This window comes from Antechinus flavipes, chromosome 3 (genome assembly GCF_016432865.1).
Source record: "Antechinus flavipes isolate AdamAnt ecotype Samford, QLD, Australia chromosome 3, AdamAnt_v2, whole genome shotgun sequence".
Lineage (NCBI taxonomy): Eukaryota > Metazoa > Chordata > Mammalia > Dasyuromorphia > Dasyuridae > Antechinus > Antechinus flavipes.
Genome location: NC_067400.1, coordinates 623,979,523 through 623,996,755, shown reverse-complemented (window position 1 = coordinate 623,996,755; position 17,233 = coordinate 623,979,523). Strand labels below are relative to the sequence as shown.

The 17,233-nt window shown below is 66.3% G+C and overlaps 3 protein-coding genes across 3 annotated transcripts; all 3 read right to left on the bottom strand.

Moving 5' to 3' along the window:
• Window positions 1-1,029: 1,029 nt before the first annotated feature.
• On the bottom strand, window positions 1,030-4,956 carry CYTH2 (cytohesin 2). Its single transcript, XM_051989741.1, has 12 exons — window positions 4,798-4,956; window positions 4,169-4,316; window positions 3,722-3,788; window positions 3,527-3,645; window positions 3,376-3,456; window positions 3,108-3,220; window positions 2,847-2,995; window positions 2,596-2,707; window positions 1,937-2,013; window positions 1,778-1,849; window positions 1,440-1,594; window positions 1,030-1,368 (listed from the first exon to the last, which is right to left on the bottom strand). The coding sequence occupies exons 1-12, from the start codon at window positions 4,814-4,816 to the stop codon at window positions 1,281-1,283; spliced, it is 1,200 nt and encodes a 399-aa protein (XP_051845701.1). The 5' UTR covers window positions 4,817-4,956; the 3' UTR covers window positions 1,030-1,280.
• A 1,654-nt stretch (window positions 4,957-6,610) lies between these two features.
• On the bottom strand, window positions 6,611-9,841 carry KCNJ14 (potassium inwardly rectifying channel subfamily J member 14). Its single transcript, XM_051989739.1, has 2 exons — window positions 8,934-9,841; window positions 6,611-8,221 (listed from the first exon to the last, which is right to left on the bottom strand). The coding sequence occupies exons 1-2, from the start codon at window positions 9,642-9,644 to the stop codon at window positions 7,619-7,621; spliced, it is 1,314 nt and encodes a 437-aa protein (XP_051845699.1). The 5' UTR covers window positions 9,645-9,841; the 3' UTR covers window positions 6,611-7,618.
• A 2,434-nt stretch (window positions 9,842-12,275) lies between these two features.
• GRWD1 (glutamate rich WD repeat containing 1) lies at window positions 12,276-16,532 on the bottom strand. The gene is made up of 7 exons (XM_051989738.1): window positions 16,264-16,532; window positions 16,028-16,145; window positions 15,056-15,212; window positions 14,748-14,961; window positions 14,489-14,631; window positions 13,987-14,187; window positions 12,276-12,717 (listed from the first exon to the last, which is right to left on the bottom strand). Exons 1-7 carry the CDS (start codon window positions 16,424-16,426, stop codon window positions 12,397-12,399), a joined length of 1,317 nt encoding a protein of 438 aa, XP_051845698.1. The 5' UTR covers window positions 16,427-16,532; the 3' UTR covers window positions 12,276-12,396.
• Window positions 16,533-17,233: the final 701 nt, after the last annotated feature.

Below are 17,233 nucleotides of genomic sequence, written 5' to 3'. Positions count from 1 at the left end.
TGAGTGAGAGGAAGAGGAAACCCCCAGCCCCGACCCCCAGCCCTCAGGACTCCCCTGGGCCCAGCCCCAGCTCCACCCAGGGATCAGACCGACCCAGCGGGGCACCTCAGGACTCGGGGACCCCCTGCCCTACCTCCCCTCGGGGCATGGAGGGGCCTAGGCCCCTGCTCCCCCCTTGCCCCACCCCCTCCCCGGCCCAAGGCCAGAGATGTCCGTTTTCATGTTATTTAAAAAGACAGACAACTTTTTGGAGCTAAGGCTGAGCGCGTGTGTGTGGGGGGCCTGGGGGGGCTGGGGGGCCGGCTCATTTGTCCTCCTCTTTCGGGGCTCCCGCCTTCCTTTTCCCCTCCCCCGTCTCAGCGCGCATTTGCAGGGGCCGACTGTGCGCCGGGCATTTTGCGGGGCGCCCGCCGTTCCACACTCACTAAGTGCCTAGTGTCCGGGGTGCCGGGCTCGGCCCACAAGCCAAGGACCTGCCCTCGAACGCCTGCCACCGAGGCCCGGAGCTCACTGGGGGCCCCGGGGGCCGCTTCGGGGGAGGGGCCTGACTTGGCCCTTGGGTCTCCCTGGTTCTCGTGAGAGCAGCCCCGAAGTCCTGGCTCCCAGAGCTGCTGCCAGGCCCCCCCCACTTTCCTGGTCCTCCGGGTCACTTCCCTCGCTGGAGACTGAGGGGGAGCCGCTGAGGGAGGTCGGGGTCCCTCTGCCTCATGTGCACATCCACAGGGAGGCCGGGCCCTCAGCGGGGGGAGGTGGGGTGCTGGGTCCCCGAGGGGGTGGGAGCCTCGGAGGGGGCCACGTGGTCACCCCGGCCGACCTGGCAAGTTTCCCAGCGCACACCTGGGACCACCTTCTGCTGCTCCTCAGAGAAGGATGCTGGGGGGGCAGCGAAGGACTCCCGCCTCCCACAGCCCAGGAGGCCGGCCCCCCTACGCGAGGCGGCCCGACCCGCCAGACTCCAGGGGCTCCGGGGGCTCTCCAGCCCCCTCCCACCACACCAGGCTGCGCTCCCAATCAGACAACAACAATAGCGACCGTCGTCATATTAATAATAATAATAATGAATTAATTACAAATAAATGAAGAGAAACCACGTGTAGAAAATTCTCCTTTGCCCCGAGAGAGGGCGTCGGGGCACCCAGGGGTCCGGCCCCTCAGCCCCCAATAAATAAGTGGAAGGCAGGGCCAGGGGCCAGGTTGGGGGCAGTGGGGTTATTGCCTCTGGGAAAGAAGGGGGGCAGGGCCGGGCTGGGCAGGGGAGGCAGGCCAGGCCCCCGCCCGGGTCAAGCCTGCTCCTGCTTCTTCTTGACAGAGATCCTCTTCTTGCGGGCCGCCAGCATCTCGTAGAAGGGGTCCACGCTGACCGCGGCCCTGGGAGGGGAGGCAGAGGTCAGCACGGGCCACGGCACCCCCCCCCCCCGCCCCTCCCCCCAGAACCTTACTTGATGGATTTGATCCACTCGTCCTTCTCCTCCTGCGTGGGGGCCGAGATTCGGTAGACCATGTGGTTGCCCTCCACCACGCGCCCGTCGGCCTCCGTCTTACAGGCCTTGATCAGCTGCCCCTTGTTGTTCGGGATGTAGAGCTCAAAGCAGTTCTGGGGGAGACACGGAGCTCAGGGGAGCCCCAGAGAGGGGGAGGGGGAGACCCAGAGAGGGAGGGGGAGGGGGAGACCCAGAGAGGGGGAGGGGAAGATGCAGAGAGGGAGGGGGAAGGGGAGACCGAGAGAGGGAGCCTCTTTGGGCAGAGATACAAGAAGCAGAGGCTGCTGGGTGCTCACCGGCTTCCGAGGATCCTCCACTTCTCGGATGCTCAGATTCTCCAAGGGGATGATCCCCCGGGGTTCCTTGTCCTGCAGAACCGGGGGAGTCTTAGGCCCAGCCCCCCCCCCAGCCTGGCCTCCCCCCCCCCAGCCATCCCTCCCCCTCGGCCCCCTCACCGTCGTGTACTCAAAGTAGTAGAGACAGTTGTCGGTGAGGATGAACCAGCGCCGTTTCCAGGTCTTCACCCGGCCCCCTGTAAGGGAAGGAGGGGGCGGGGGCGGGCTCAGCAGGGGGGGCCAGGTCAGGCCCAACAATGGGGGGGTCGGAGGGGTCTGGGAGGGGCGGGCAAAGGGCAGAAGAGCAGAGCCCTGAGAGGAGGCAGGGAGAGCGAGGGGGGGGGCCCGCTATCCAGCCCCCCGGCTCTGCCTTCTCCTCGGGACCCCGACCGCGCGCCCACCCCCAGTCTCCACAGCCGGGTCCGGGCCCGTCTCCCCCGGGGCCGAGGGCAGGGGAGCGAGGAGCAGACAGGTACCTACCTCCTGGGGGAGAGGGCAGAACAAGCAGGACCAGGCAGCAAGGAGAAGGAGGCCAAGGGAGGGGGCGCCCCCCAAGAGACACAGAGAGAAGCAAAGACGGAGAGACAGACAGCCACGGACACGGGGCGAGGCGGGTGGGGGGACGCGGAAGGCCCGGGAGGGAGCGACACGGCGGGGGAGGGGAGGGGAGAGAGAGATGGAGAAAACTAGTTACGTCCAGACGAGGAGGGGCCGCCCAGACCCCCGCCCCGCCCCGCCCGCGCCCCCCGCCCCCCAGGGCCGCCCCCGCGGCGCCGTACCCAGCTTGAGGAGCCAGCCCTCCCGGTCGGGGTTGAAGAAGGTGTGGGTGAGGTCGTTGCCGTCGTCCTCGGGGATCTTGAAGGGCTCGTTGCGGATGCTGTCGTACAAGTTCTGAGGAAAGGGGGGGCTGCGTGAGGGCCCCCCCCGGCTGAGAGGGGGCCCGAAGGGAGGCCGAGGAGAGGCCTCGTCCCCGGAGAAGAGGGGGACCCCCCGAGGAGAGGGCCCGGGGACGGCAGGCGGGGGAGCTCACCCTGAGCAGCTCCTCGGGCAGGTCCCCCCCGTTGTTGATGCCCCGGTTCATGGTGATGAACCTCTCGACGCCCGGCTTGTCCCGCACGTTGGGGTTGTGGAGGCTGGTGTTCAGCATGATCACGGCGAAGGAGAGGACGTAGCAGGTGTCTGCGCCGAGAGGGAGGGACTCAGGGGCTCCCGCTGCTGAAGCCGCCCCTTCCCCTCGGGGGGCCCTTCTCCCGCCCCAGCGGCCGCCTCCCTCCCCGGCGCCGGGGCCCACCTGTGGACTGGAAGACGCCCGGGTTGCACAGGCAGTAGCGCTGGGCGAAGGCCTCCATCATGCGGTCGATCTTCTGGGCCTCCCCGGGAAGGCGGAAGCTCCAGAGGAACTGTCTGAGGTGGAGGAGGGCAGTGAGGGGGGACACTGGGGGAGGGGCAGCCGGGATAGCCCCCCCCCCCCCGGGGCCCAGAGGTCACAAGGGAGGGCACCGTCTCCCCCCCAGGGGCCCTGTGCTGGTCCCGCGCCTGGGGGCGTCCCGCACGGTCACCTGAGCGCCTGCACCAGGTTGAGGTCCGTGAACTCGTGCAGGTCCACGAAGGCGTGGAGGACGGCCAGGTTCAGCTCCTCCCTGCGGGGAGAGAGGGGACGCCGTGAGCCCCGGGAGGGGAGCCCCGCCCCCCGCTCCGGGCCGCCCTTACCGCTCCCCCAGGTAGTCGCCGATGGCCGTCTTGTTGAGGCCCTCGCCCTTGTACAGGAAGCGGGAGATCTCCTCGGGGGTGTTCTGCAGCAGCTCGTTTTCCACCAGGAACTGTATTCCCTGGGGAGGCACTGGGAGTGAGGGGGGGTCCCGGGGCTCTCCACCCCCCAGGCGCCCCCCACAGCACCCCGGGTACCTTCTTGGGATCCATGTTGAACTTCTTCCTCCCCATGGCCATCTTGCGGTTCCTCTGCAGGGTCTTACTGCAAAGGGGAGAACGGGAGACATGAGCAGCTGGGGAGCCTCCCACTTGGGGTCTGGGGCCCCCCTGGGGCTGGGGCCCCCCTGGGGCTGGGGATCTGGGGCTCCCCTGGAACTGGGGGGCTGGGGCCCCCCTGGGGCTGGGGATCTGGGGCTCCCCTGGGGCTGGGGGGCTGGGGCTCCCCTGGGGCTGGGGTCTGGGGCTCCCCTGGGGCTGGGGGGCTGGGGATCTGGGGCCCCCCTGGAACTGGGGGGCTGGGGCCCCCCTGGGGCTGGAGTCCCTCTTCCGCCACTGAAGGGAGGCCCAGTTCCCGGAGAAGTCAGCAGGCATTTATTAGGCACCGGCTGTGTGCCGGGACAGGGGGAGGAGCCGGGCTCCCACCTGCCCTCGTTGGCCTCCAGGCCCTCCACCTCGCTCATGGCCTCGCTGAGCTCATCGCGGAGGCGCTGGATCTCCACCAGCAGCTCCTGTTTGCGCCGACGGATGCTCTCCAGCTCCAGGCGCTCCTCGGGGGTCAGGTCCGGGGGCACTGCGGGGCACGGCGGGGGCTGAGGGACACGCGCGCCCCCGCGCCCCCCGACGGGCGGGCCGTGCATGTGCCGCGCACGCGGGTGCTCACACTCCTTGAGTGCCCGAGGTCTCCGGGGGAAACTGAGGCAGAGCGGGGCTAGGCTAAAACTAAGTCTGGGAATGGGGACGGGAAGGAAGGGCACCGACTCTCCCGCTGGTCCCCACTTAGCTGGCTCCCTCTCCTAACTCGTCCCTGGCCTTCATCTTTCCCGGATGATTCCCCCTTCCAAGAAGAATGGTCTCTCCCGAGCCAAAGGCTCCCCCGATACGAGAGCCTGGGATAGTACATCCCATCGGCAGGAAATGGACTCGCCCAGGGAATGGTTTCGACCACGCCCCCCTGCGCCGGCCGGAAATGGTACCGTCCTGAACAATGGAATGGAACGTCCCTTCCCCTCCCAGCCCCCTGGCCCCCGGAGCTCGCTCCGCGGTCGCCTCACCATAGACTCCGTCCTCCATGGTGGCTGAGGCAGCCCGGAGCGGGCCCGCAGCGTGACTCGGGCCGCCGGTTCTCCGCGGGTCCTTGGGGCTACGCTCAGCCCCTTCGGCCGCTCCCGGGGCCGCCGCCGCCACCGCCTCCGCTCTCGTGTGAGGCCGCCCCCCGGCCAATCGGAACCTGAGCTCGGCTTCCGTGCGCCCAATGGGCGTTGAGGGGCGGGTCTCCTGGGCCAATGAAGCCGAAAGGAGGCGGGGCGTGAGGCGGCCGCGTTGCCTCGGTGGACAAGGGGAGGGTGACCGAGCGAACCAATAGAACTCGGTGGAAAGGTCTCAGGGACACGCCCTCCACGTCAGACCCAATGAAAGTTGGGGCTCCGCTCAGATGGGCGGTGCACCAAGGACCCAAAGGATCCGCCCCCGAAAAAAGTGACAGGGAGCTGACAAGAGAAAGCTTTGGCTTGTGATGGACAAAGACATCTGCGCCTGCGTGAGAAGGCCGCGAGACAAACGAAGGGGGCGTGTCTTCTCTTATACCCCGAGCGTTTTTGAGGGGAGTCACAGAGCTTCGGCTCGGAAAGGAAAGGGGGGGGGGACTTCGGTTGCTTAGCAACAGCTGAAGGCTGTGGAGGAGGGCGTGGCCTCCGCCCTTTCTCTTCTCCTCTAGACTCCACCCCTTCCTCAGGCCCCGCCCCTTCTCTAATTTCTATTTGCTCAGCTCCATCTCTTCTCAATCAAGCTCCTCCCCTCCTGGAGGTGTCCTCGCCCCCTTCCCCTCCCCTTCTCCCTCCTGCCCCCAGCCCACTACTTTTCCACGTCATCCCCTGCACAGGTTGAACTTCAACCTACCCCGGGATCCCAGAGCAGATCGCCTTTCCGAGATTCAGTTTCCCCAGATCAAAAATAAGGGAGTCGGCCCAGACGCCCTCCTCAGACCCCTACCCGTGTCAGGCCCCACCCTCGCGGGCAGGAGCCGCGGAGTTTCCCCGACGGGGCGGTGGGGAAGCTCGGACCCTCTAATCCAATTCCCTTGTCTCTAGATGAGGAAACGGGCGCAGGGAGGTTGGGACTCGGGTCCTCTGAGTTAGTGTTCTTTTATGTGGGAGGAAAAAAAAGAGGCAAGGAGCGGGCTGTGCCCCGCCCCTCTTCGCCCCAGATGACTGGCCTGAAAGCCTCGGGGGTCAGCTTCCCCCGGGGATTAGCCGTGGAAACTGTCCCTGCTTCTTAATCCCTTTTCTGTCCCCGTTCTGACCTTCAGCACGCTTGAAGCTCTCGGCCCCCATCCTGGTCCCCAAGAGGGGTCCCATCCCTTCTTCCACGCCCTCCCCACCTCAGGCCACCTCCTGACCCCTCCTGGGCATCCTCAGAGACCCCCCACTCACCCCTAAGCCCTCCTGCCCACCTTCCCTCCCCCTACAATCCTGAGGCCACCTGACTAATTAATTCCATCCGGTCCTTATCGGGGTTACTGGTGGATAAAGGCCGCAGGCCAGGGGGAGGGGGAGGATCCGAGGGATGAAAGGGACCTCAGGAGGTTGGGGAGAGGGGGATGGGGAAGGCACACTTTGCTCTTTGGGCCCTGGGATGGGCGGTGGGATAGAAAAGGGCCATGACCTGGGCAGGGACCCTAGGCAGGGAGAAAGGGAGGGGTGAGACTGGAGCCCCAAGGTCTGAGAGGCTGGGGGAGGGGGCTTCCTCCCTGTGCCCTGGCTCCAGCCTCCCCTGCAGGCTGGCACCTCTCCCTGGGCACACTCAGGGAAATGAGGCACTGGGCCAGCGGGCGGGACTGTGCCCCTCCCACCCAAGCACACACACATGTTAATGGCTTCATAACTCTTTATTCTGGGGGGTAGGGGGGAGGAGGTTCCCTCCACCCCCAACAATGGTGGGAAAGACCCCGGGATCCTTCAGCGTCCCCCACACTCGTCCCAGAGCCCGGGCAGGGGCAAGGCAGGGCGGGCCAGCCGGGGCCTGGGCCCTGCGCAGCAGCTCGGGCCGGGTGACTCATGCTGCAGCCTTCCCGGTGGCCAGAGGCCACGCCAGGTCCTCCCGGGAACGCCAGCTGCTTTGCTCCGGGGCCTTCCAGAAAAGTCCCAGCGAGCCCGGGATGCCTCCTCGCGGGGCGCCCAGCTGGCACAGCCCAAGGGGAATACGTCCCAACCCCCTCCGGTTAACAGGCAAAAGCAGAAGAAGGGGGCTAGCCCATGCTGGCCCGGCCCGCCCAGGCGTCCTCGCCCCACCCCTTCTGCAGCAAAGTCAGGGAACACGAGGGAGAATATTCTCTATATACTTATATGTAGGTGGGTATATGCACAGCATTCTGGAGAGGGCCCCCTCCTCTGGGGGCCGAGCAACCTGACTGCTTCCGGCTCAGCCTGGAGGCCAGGCCGGCCTCCTCGCCCCAAACCGGGCCTGAATCGATGGGCTTCCTGGGTCCCATTCTCTTCCTGGGGGGGGGGGGTCTAGAACAACCCTGGCCAGTCCCAGCCTCTTGGACTCCAGGCAAGATTGAGCCCAGAAGGGAAGGGCTGGAAGGAGAAAGAGGAGGGGGGGGTCGGTAGGGATGTGGGGGGGCCTCATTCCCCACCCCCGTTGGGAAAGTGGGGAGGAGGGGCTGCCAATTAGTCCAGAAGGTTCTACCCCCGAGGCCGCCCCGCCTTTCCTGCGTCCAGGGTCCAGGCAGCATGCACTGCCTCCCCATCCGTCCTAGCCTAGGCCCCAGGGAAGGGGTTCCGGGCCTCCATTCCAGCTCCTCCCCCGCCAGGGACTACATGCCAAGCTCCATGACACGGGGAATTGCCGTCCCCCAGCCCTGCCTGCCTTTCCTCAAGGAGGGGGGGCCAGTTCAGGGGATGGGGGTAGGGGCGGGGTGGGGGCCCTGGGGCTGGCCTCCGCCTGGGCGTCCCCCCTCTCCTCCTCGACCTCCTCCTCCTCCTGGCAGCAGCTGAGGGCCACCTCGTTCTCATAGCAGAAGGCAGCCAGGGCACCAGGCAGGCCCCCCTTGGGCCCGGGGCTGTCACTGTCCCCCAGGGCCCGCCTCTCATCCAGCTCCCGGGCACTGCAGACGGGGGTCCCCGGCACCTCATAGGTTCGGTGAAAGTGGCGGTAGTCCACCTCGTAGTGGGCCCCTCTCTGGAAGAGCACGGGCTCGAAGAGGTGGCCCCACAGGAGCTCCCCCGGCAGGTAGGAGGAGCGGCACTGGGTGGTCATGGCGGTGGCTTCCACCATGCCCTCCAGGATGACCACCAGCTCGAAGTCCGCGCGGGCCAGCTCGGCCCGGCCCATCTCGTACAGGGGGCTGGAAGCGTCGATCTCGTGCACGATGGTGATGGGGGACACCAGGAAGATGCGGTCTGTGCCGCCGTCGAATCCCACGTCCACGTCCTGGTGGTCCAGGGGGATGTACTCGCCTTCTGGGGTGACTCGAGGCTGGGGAGAGGCGGGCGAGCCGGGGCTCAGAGACCCGTCCGCAGGAGGGAGGGATGCAGGGAGGGGCACAGGGAGGGACACACACCAGCCCAGGGGACAAATGCTGTTCCCGCACACGTGGGAGCCGGCTGCTTCCTCAGACTCCAAATGAGGGTCTCTTTCCCCAGTCCCACCATTCCTCTGGGGCTTTGGTGGGCCCCACATCCTGCAGGAGGCTGCAGCAGCTTGTCACCTCGCACCCCCCCAAAGGAGGGGCAGCCCTTGTCACGGGACACTAGACTACGGCCAAGCGGGATTTAGACCCGCAGTGGAGGGCCGCTTCCATACCGGGAAAACGAGCAGCCTCACTGACCCCCTCCCCTCCCCGCCAAGGAGGCTCAGGGGGTTGAGGCCGGCGCCGGCCCAAAGCCTGTGGGCACAAGGGAGTCTGTGGTCCCTCCCGCCCCCCAGATCTCCCCAAGGGGTCCCGGGGGCCTTGGCCGAGCCGGGGAAGCTCCGGCCGGCAGCCCTCCAGCCGCCTCCTGTCCCGCAGACCGGCCCGAGTCCGGCGCTTGGGGACCCCGGTCCCGGCCCGCCCCGCCCCGGAGCCCCCGGCCGCCTCCCGAGCCGCACCGCCCCTGTCCCGCAGACCGGCCCGAGTCCGGCGCTTGGGGACCCCGGTCCCGGCCCGCCCCGCCCCGGAGCCCCCGGCCGCTTCCGAGCCGCCGCTCACCTGCAGCAGCTGCGCGCGCACGTGGGCCTCCACCAGGTGGCTGCGCCGCAGGTTGCCCACGCGCCACATGAGGCAGAGGCGGTGGTCGCGCAGGGCCACGACGGCGTTCTCGCTGAACACCAGCGTCTCGTTGCGCTTCTTGGGCTTGGCGATCTTGGCCATGATGGCGCCCACCACGAAGGCGTCCAGCACGCAGCCCGCGATGCACTGCAGCACCACGGCCACCACGGCGGCCGGGCACTCCTCCGTCACGCTGCGCACGCCGTAGCCGATGGACGTCTGCGTCTCCAGCGCGAAGAGGAAGGCGGCCAGGAAGCTGCCCACCTGCGAGAAGCAGGGCGCGGCGGGCGGGGGCGCCGCCAGGTCCCCGTGCAGCGAGGCGATGAGCCAGAAGGCCAGGCCGAACAGCAGCCAGGACAGCACGAACGAGCACGAGAAGAAGAGGCACATCCAGCGCCAGCGCACGTCCACGCAGGTGGTGAACAGGTCGCTGAGGTAGCGCGCGCCGTGCTCCCCCAGGTGGACGAAGCGCACGTTGCAGTGGCCGTCCTTCTTGACGAAGCGGCCCCGGCGCCGGGAGCCCAGGCCCGCCTCAGCGCCCCCGGGGGAGCGCCCGTTGCGGCAGGCTGCCGGGCCGCCTTCCTCCCCCAGGTCGTCCTCGGCGGAGTGCGGGACGCCGCTCAGGCGCCTCAGGACGCCGGACACCCCCATGGGGGCTAGCGGGCGGTAGGGCACCTGCGGGGGAAGAAGGGGCGTGAAGACCGCGGACCCCCAAGCCCATGACCCCCCGGGGCTCCGGGCCCCTTCTGCCAGCCGGCCTCCGGGGCTCTGCCACTGGGACAGAGGGCGGGAGGGGAGCGGGCCCGCCCTCCCTGCCACGTGGTGGCTCTGGCCCTGACGTTCGGTGCCCCCTGACCCCCCCCCCCCCCCAGCGGCAGGAGCAGCTTATGTTTCCATATTCAGCCGAGACTCGGCTTAGGGGATGACAATTTCATGTCAAAGTCAATATCTAATCTGGGGACAGGTAGCCCTGCCCCTCCCCCCCAGCAAGGCAGAGATGGGCAGAGACTGGCTTGTCACAGAGACAGATGCAGAGACAACAGGGGGCCAGGGAGGCAGGGGACAGATGTTGGACAGCCAGGGGGCCAGGGATGCAGGGGACAGATGTCAGCCAGCCAGGGGGCCAGGGAGGCAGGGGACAGATGTATGACAGTGGGGGACAGATGTCGGACAGCCAGGGGGCCAGGGAGGCAGGGGACAGATGTCAGCCAGCCAGGGGGACAGGGAGGCAGGGGACAGGTGTCAGACAGGGAGTCAGGGATGCAGGGGACATATCAGCCAGCCAGGGAGACATGTAACAGCAAGGGGGCTGGGGATGCTGGGGACAGATTAACACAGCAAGGGGGCCAGGGATGCAGGGGACAGATGTCAGCCAGCCAGGGGGACAGGGAGGCAGGGATGCAGGAGACATGTCAGTCAGCCAGCCAGGGGGCCAGGGATGCAGGGGACAGATGTATGACAGTGGGGGACAGATGTCGGACAGCCAGGGGGCCAGGGAGGCAGGGGACAGATGTTGGACAGTGGGGGACAGATGTCAGACAGCCAGGGGGCCAGGGAGGCAGGGGACAGATGTTGGACAGTGGGGGACAGATGTCAGACAGCCAGGGGGCCAGGGAGGCAGGGGACAGATGTCAGGGAGTCAGGGGGCCAGGGAGGCAGGGGACAGATGTCAGGGAGTCAGGGATGCAGGGGACAGATGTAACAGCCAGGGGGCCAGGGATGCAGGGGACAGATGTCAGACAGGGAGTCAGGGATGCAGAAGACATGTCAGTCAGCCAGGGAGACATGTAACAGCAAGGGGGCCAGGGATGCAGGGGACAGATGTCAGCCAGCCAGGGGGACAGGGATGCAGGAGACATGTCAGTCAGCCAGGGAGACATGTAACAGCAAGGGGGCCAGGGATGCAGGGGACAGATGTCAGCCAGCCAGCCAGGGGGCCAGGGATGCAGGGGACAGATGTCAGCCAGCCAGCCAGGGGGCCAGGGATGCAGGGGACAGATGCCAGACACAGCAGGGGGCCTGATGTCAGAGAGCGAGGGACCAGGGGGTGAGTCTCAGAGGCAGAGATGCAGAGGCCGGGCTATGGAGAGATGCGGAGAGGCAACAGGAAGCCCAGTGCCAACAGGGAGCCGCCGGGACCGGCTCGCCCACAGCCAGCAGGGGAGAGCCAGAATGAGCCCCGAGAGCAAGAGGAACCTCAAGGGCCCCCCCCCAAGGTGGGCAGAGCCGCCCCTCGTGATGGGGAAGAGGAGAAGGGATCAGGGCAGACAAACAGGTGGGTACAGAGCCAGCCCGAGAGCGGGCGGACCCCAGGATGGGCGGGGAGGCGCCCCGGGCCTGAGCCCCCCTTACCTGCCGGGGCCGGCGGCCCCCATCCCACTCGGCAGGATCTCCTCTGCGCCCCGTGTCACGGGCCCAGCTCCCTGGCCGGAGGACATCTGTGGGGTGGGGGGGGGTGGGGGGAGTGTCCAGAGCGGGCCCTGGGTGGCTCTCGGGCAGGGATCAGAGCAGCCTTAGGAGGATGGGGGGGCGGGGCCAGCTCAGGGAGCCGCAGAGGGGGGAGCCAGGCCGGGGGAGGGGAGTCAGAGCTGGCCCTGAGCCCGGCTCTGGAGAAAGTTGGAAGGGACGGAAATGAGACCCAGGAGCCAAGAAAAGGACCGGGTCAGAGGTGGGGGTGAGGGAGAAGAGCGGCAGCCCCGGGCGGGGGGGAGGGGGAGGGGGGAGAGGGGCTGGGCCGGAGCCAGCGGGAGAGATTTGGAAATGGGGAGATGGGGAGGGAGCCACCTCAAAAGATGAGGGGGAGGGGGGAAGAGGCTCAGAGACATAGAGACCCAGAGACAAAGAGACAGAGACACCCAGAGGAAAAGAGACTTAGAAATACTCGAGACAAAGACCCAGGGACAGAGACACATACAGAGATGGAGTGAAGAAGAGATGCTGAGACAGGAAGGAAGAAAGAGGGGAACAGAGAGAGAGAAAGAGGGAGGGAAGAGGGGAGAAAGGAAAAGGAAGAGAGACATAGAGACAGAGGGGGGAGAGACAGACATACACATAAACAGGAAAAGAGGGAGGGGAAAACGCAGAGACCCACAGAGATACCCATACAGAGACAGGAAGAGCCAGAGAGCGGAGGGAGAAGAAAAGGGGCAAGAGAAGGGAGAGGGACGGCAAGAACTGGGGGGCCCGGGGGGAGGAACAGGAGAGCAGGCCAGAAACAGGATGGACAGTGGGGGGGAGAGGTCAGGAGCAGAAATGGAGGCCAGAATCACCACAGACCAAGCCTTCGTTCTCTGACTTTATTGATCACGTGTGCACCATCCCCGGCCCCCGGCCCCCGCCCTCCCCCCGCTCCGTCTCAGTCCGTGGGAGCTGGGGAGCCGCGCGGGGGCCCGGGGCCTCCGGCTCAGACGCTGATGGTGCGGAAGACGGTGAACCCCGACAGGGCCGTGCTGATGAGGACGCCCGGGCACTGGGGGTGCCAGTGCAGCTCCTTGATGTCCGTCTCGCCCTGGTGCACAAAGAGCAGCTGCTGGGGGAGCCCGGCCACCAGGGGGTCTGCCTCCTCCGTGTCGCCCTCCTCCGGGTCCCGCTCCACCGCCAGATCCCACTGCGTCAGCTGGTCGTCCGCCCCGGCCGCCGCAAAGACCCCGCCGTCCTGCGGGTGCCACTCCACGGAGGTCACGGGCGCCACGTGCTGCTTGAAGGTGGCCACGGGGGCGCCGGCCTGCAGAACGAGGGGGTCCGTCAGGCCGGCCTGCTGCCCGGGCCGGGCGAGGCAAAGCCCCCGCGGGCACGTTCCCCGAAGCCTCGGGTCCGGCGGACCGACCAATGGACCACCGAGTGCCAGAAGGGGCGGGAGCGACCGGTCCAAAGTCACCCACAAAGCCACACAGGTGACGCGCCCCCACGCACGGCCACCGAGGCGTGTACGCCACACCGGCACACCTCTGTATACACTAGTACACCCCCCACATGTGCACACCGACATGCGCACATATATATGCCGCATGTATACACCACACTAGCACACGCATATATACACACCACATTAACACACACACATATATATACCACATGTATACACCATACTAGCACATGCACATATATACGCCACATGTATACACCATACTAGCACACGCATATATACACACCACATTAACACACACATATATACCACATGTATACACCACACACACATATATACCACATGTATACACCACACTAGCACACACACACATATATACCACATGTATACACCACACAAGCACACGCATATATACACACCACATTAACACACACATATATATACCACATGTATACACCACACTAGCACACACACACACATGCACCACATGTATACACCATACTAGCACATGCACATATATATGCCACATGTATAAACCACACCAGTACATGCATATATACACACATGTATACACCATACTAGCACACGTACATATATACGCCACATGTATACATCACACTAGGACATGCATATATATACACCACATGTATACACCATACTAGCAAACACACATATACACCACACTAGCACACACACACACACATATAGGACGTGCACATATATACACCACATGTATACACCATGCTAACACACACACGTATATGCCACATGCATACATCACACTAGGACACGCACACATATACGCCACATGTATACACCACACTAGGACGTGCACATATATACACCACATGTATACACCATGCTAACACACACGTATATGCCACATGCATACATCACACTAGGACACGCACACATATACGCCACATGTATACACCACACTAGCACACGCACATATATACACCACACTAGGACGTGCACATATATACACCACAGGTATACACCACACTAGCACATGCACATATATACACCACATGTATACACCGGCACACACCAAAATCACAGGATCAGAGCATCGGAGCCACCCTCAGCTAAGGCCCTCTGGGCAGTGCCCGTACCCCGGGGACTCACCGTGAACTGCCTGAGATCCCAGACCTTGAGGGCGCCATCGTCACCCCCGCTGAGCAGGAAGGACGTCTCCCTCCGGCTCCAGCTGATGACGTTGACGTCCGCGTCGTGGGCGGCGGGGGCCGTGAGCATGCAGGCCCGGCTCGGCGCTGCCCGGGTGTCCCATATTCGGATGGAGGCGTCGGCGGAGCATGAGGCAAAGACCTGGGGGAAACAGGGGGAACTTTTAGGGATGCTGTCTCTTCCCCGGGGCCGTGAGGGGGCGCCACAGTGTATGGAACCTCAGATGCTTGCTAGCTGTGGAACCTGGGGCAAGTCAATTCAACTCCGCCTGCCTCAGTTTCCTCGACTGTCAAATGTGAATCTTACTAGTGTCTGTAAGGATGAAGTGAGATACGATGGTAAAGCACTCGGCACTCAGTAGGTACAAAACCTATGCGTGTTCCCTGCCTCCCTCCCCAAAAAGAGCCCTCTCGGGGCCAGCCTCCCCAGCCCCCGACCTCACCGTGTCCTCGGTCGGCGACCACTGCAGATCCTCCACCGAGCGGGAATGGGCGGCGAACGGCCGCTGGTCCACGTGCCAGGAGCCCCCGTCGGTGGGTGTCCAGAGGTGAATGTTTTTCTGACAATCCCCCGTCAGCAGGCGACCTGCGTTCCAGAAAGACCTATCGTTCGGCCCCCCAAAGACTCTTCTTGGCTGTGTCACCCCCTTTTTGCTCCCACTTTTCTCCAACTCCCCCCTCCCATCCCGCTCAGGGTCTCACCGGGCAGCCGGGGAGACCAGTCCAGGGCAAAGCCCTCGGCCATGTGGCCGGCGAAGGCAAACAGGGGCCGGGTCTGGGCCTGCTCCTCCCTCAGGAAGGCCGCCAGGACGTGGGGGTCATCCACTGCCTCCAGGGGCCTGCGAAGGGAAAACACCTCCACCTGGCCCTTCTCGGACCAAACCCCCGCCACAGGGGTCTCCCCGAGCCATGCAACCTGAGGGAGAGGGAAGGGGGAGAAGGATTAGGTGGCCTGGGGCGCCCACCAGGACCCCAGCAACCCCCTCTGCCAGGCCCAGACGCGGGGTTACCCGGACTCGGTTAATGGCTCCGTAGTGGGGGACCATGGCCAGCTCCAGCTGCGGCTTCTTCTCCTCCTCCTCCTCCTCCTCGCTTTCACTCTCACTGTCCTCAGAGCCCTCCCTTTTGGGGGTCCCGTGCAGGTTGTGCATCCGCATTACCATCAGCCTGGGGGGAGTCAGGAGTCAGGGCCGGCCCAGGATGGAGGGGTCTGCCCCACCCGCAGGGGCGTCCCGGGGGCTCCCTGTGCCCGGGGTGTCTGTCCCACCCGCAGGGGCGTCCCGGGGGCTCCCTGTGCCCGGGGTGTCTGCCCCACCCGCGGGGGCGTCCCGGGGGCTCCCTGTGCCCGGGGTGTCTGTCCCACCCGCAGGGGCGTCCCGGGGGCTCCCTGTGCCCGGGGGTGTCTGCCCCACCCGCAGGGGCGTCCCGGGGGCTCCCTGTGCCCGGGGGTGTCTGCCCCACCCGCAGGGGCGTCCCGGGGGGCTCCCTGTGCCCGGGGTGTCTGTCCCACCCGCAGGGGCGTCCCGGGGGCTCCCTGTGCCCGGGGGTGTCTGTCCCACCCGCAGGGGCGTCCCGGGGGCTCCCTGTGCCCGGGGGTGTCTGCCCCACCCGCAGGGGCGTCCCGGGGGGCTCCCTGTGCCCGGGGTGTCTGTCCCACCCGCAGGGGCGTCCCGGGGGCTCCCTGTGCCCGGGGGTGTCTGTCCCACCCGCAGGGGCGTCCCGGGGGCTCCCTGTGCCCGGGGGTGTCTGTCCCACCCGCAGGGGCGTCCCGGGGGCTCCCTGTGCCCGGGGGTGTCTGCCCCACCCGCAGGGGCGTCCCGGGGGGCTCCCTGTGCCCGGGGTGTCTGTCCCACCCGCAGGGGCGTCCCGGGGGCTCCCTGTGCCGGGGGTGTCTGCCCCACCCGCAGGGGCGTCCCGGGGGCTCCCTGTGCCCGGGGGTGTCTGTCCCACCCGCAGGGGCGTCCCGGGGGCTCCCCACCCACCGATTGCTCTGAGCGCTGGGCGCCTGGGTCCCCGCGCACAAGTACAGGCTCAGGGGGAAGTCGCTGCGAGAGTCCCCCAGCTGGTCCCGGACCACGTCGAAGCTGAGGCATGGCGAGCCTGCCAGGAGGGAGAAGGGGCTCAGGGGCGAGGCCCCGGCCCGCCCCCTCCCTCTCGGCTCCCCTTCCTCCCGTCTCCGCCCCCCTGCCCAGCGCTCCCCCCGCCCCTCTGGCCGCACCGGTCTGGGCGCGGTGGTACAGCACGTAGGCCTCCTGGTCCCGCACCAGCTCCTCGTCTTCCTGCAGCGGCGGACCCCGACCCGGGACGTAGACACGCGGCGGACTGCTCGGCGTCTTAGCCTTCCCTTTACACGTGCGACCGGAACCCTTGCGCGCCGCCATCTTGGAGTCTGCGCGGCAGATGCCCTGGCTCCGCCCTCTCCGTGCGTCACCATGGCGACGGTCGCGCGCAGCATGCCGGGAGTCGTAGTTCTGAGGGAGAGAGGAGCCACCAAGCCCGGCTTGCTTTTCCCCGCTTCTGCCCCTCCTCGAGTGCAGGCAGAAAGCCTGGAGGTTTCCCCGGTAGGGCGAGCCTGGAGCACGTCTTCCAGCTCTCTTCTCTTTGGGGGATCCCCATCAGTGCCTCCATTTTGTCCCCTCCCAAGCTGACTTCTGACCTCATCCTTTCCCCTAAGCTGCCCCCTCTTCCGTCCCTGACAGCCTCGGACAGCGCGGGTCCGGCTCTCCTCTCCCTCTCCGGCCGCTCCGGCTCTGCCTTCTCAGCTTGCGCGCTCTGATGTCCCTCCCATGGGTCCCGGACCCTCCCTTCTCCCTCAGTACGACCGCCCTTGGGGGTGCCCTCAGCCGCCACCTCTATGCCGAGGGGGAGGGGGGAGGTGCGGGGGGGGGGCACATTGCCGGCTGGAGATGCCAGGTGACACACGCACGCCCCAAACGTGACCGCCTCCCCCCAGCCTCCCTCTCCCTGACCTTCCTCCATACTGCACACGCGACCACCCTCTCCCACCCCAGCCTACCTGGCGCAGGCCTTGTCCATTTCACCTCTGGGCCACGCCCCCGCCGTGGTGTAGGCTTCCCCCCTCTCCCCCCGTCCTCCCCCCGTCCCCCCCCCGGCTTTTTTAGTCCCACGGGTCTCCCCGGCTTCTCCTCAGCCGGGCTTTCTGTGCCCGACGTCCCCTTCAGCCCCTG

Bases quoted from the DNA above. Each gene is read 5' to 3' on its own strand.
- CYTH2 (XM_051989741.1), bottom strand. The intron at 3,789-4,168 runs GTGGGAGCCCGG...TCCCCTTTGCAG, and splicing joins CTGGAGGCCAACGAGGGCAG to TAAGACCCTGCAGAGGAACC. The intron at 3,221-3,375 runs GTGACCGTGCGG...CCTCCACCTCAG, and splicing joins AACCTGGTGCAGGCGCTCAG to ACAGTTCCTCTGGAGCTTCC.
- KCNJ14 (XM_051989739.1), bottom strand. From the start codon at position 9,644: ATGGGGGTGTCCGGCGTCCTGAGGCGCCTGAGCGGCGTCCCGCACTCC. The intron at 8,222-8,933 runs GTGAGCGGCGGC...GCCTCTCCCCAG, and splicing joins TGCGCGCGCAGCTGCTGCAG to CCTCGAGTCACCCCAGAAGG.
- GRWD1 (XM_051989738.1), bottom strand. From the start codon at position 16,426: ATGGCGGCGCGCAAGGGTTCCGGTCGCACGTGTAAAGGGAAGGCTAAG. The intron at 14,188-14,488 runs GTGAGGTCGGGG...TGTTTCCCCCAG, and splicing joins GGTCGCCGACCGAGGACACG to GTCTTTGCCTCATGCTCCGC. The intron at 12,718-13,986 runs GTGAGTCCCCGG...CTCGTTCTGCAG, and splicing joins GGGATCTCAGGCAGTTCACG to GCCGGCGCCCCCGTGGCCAC.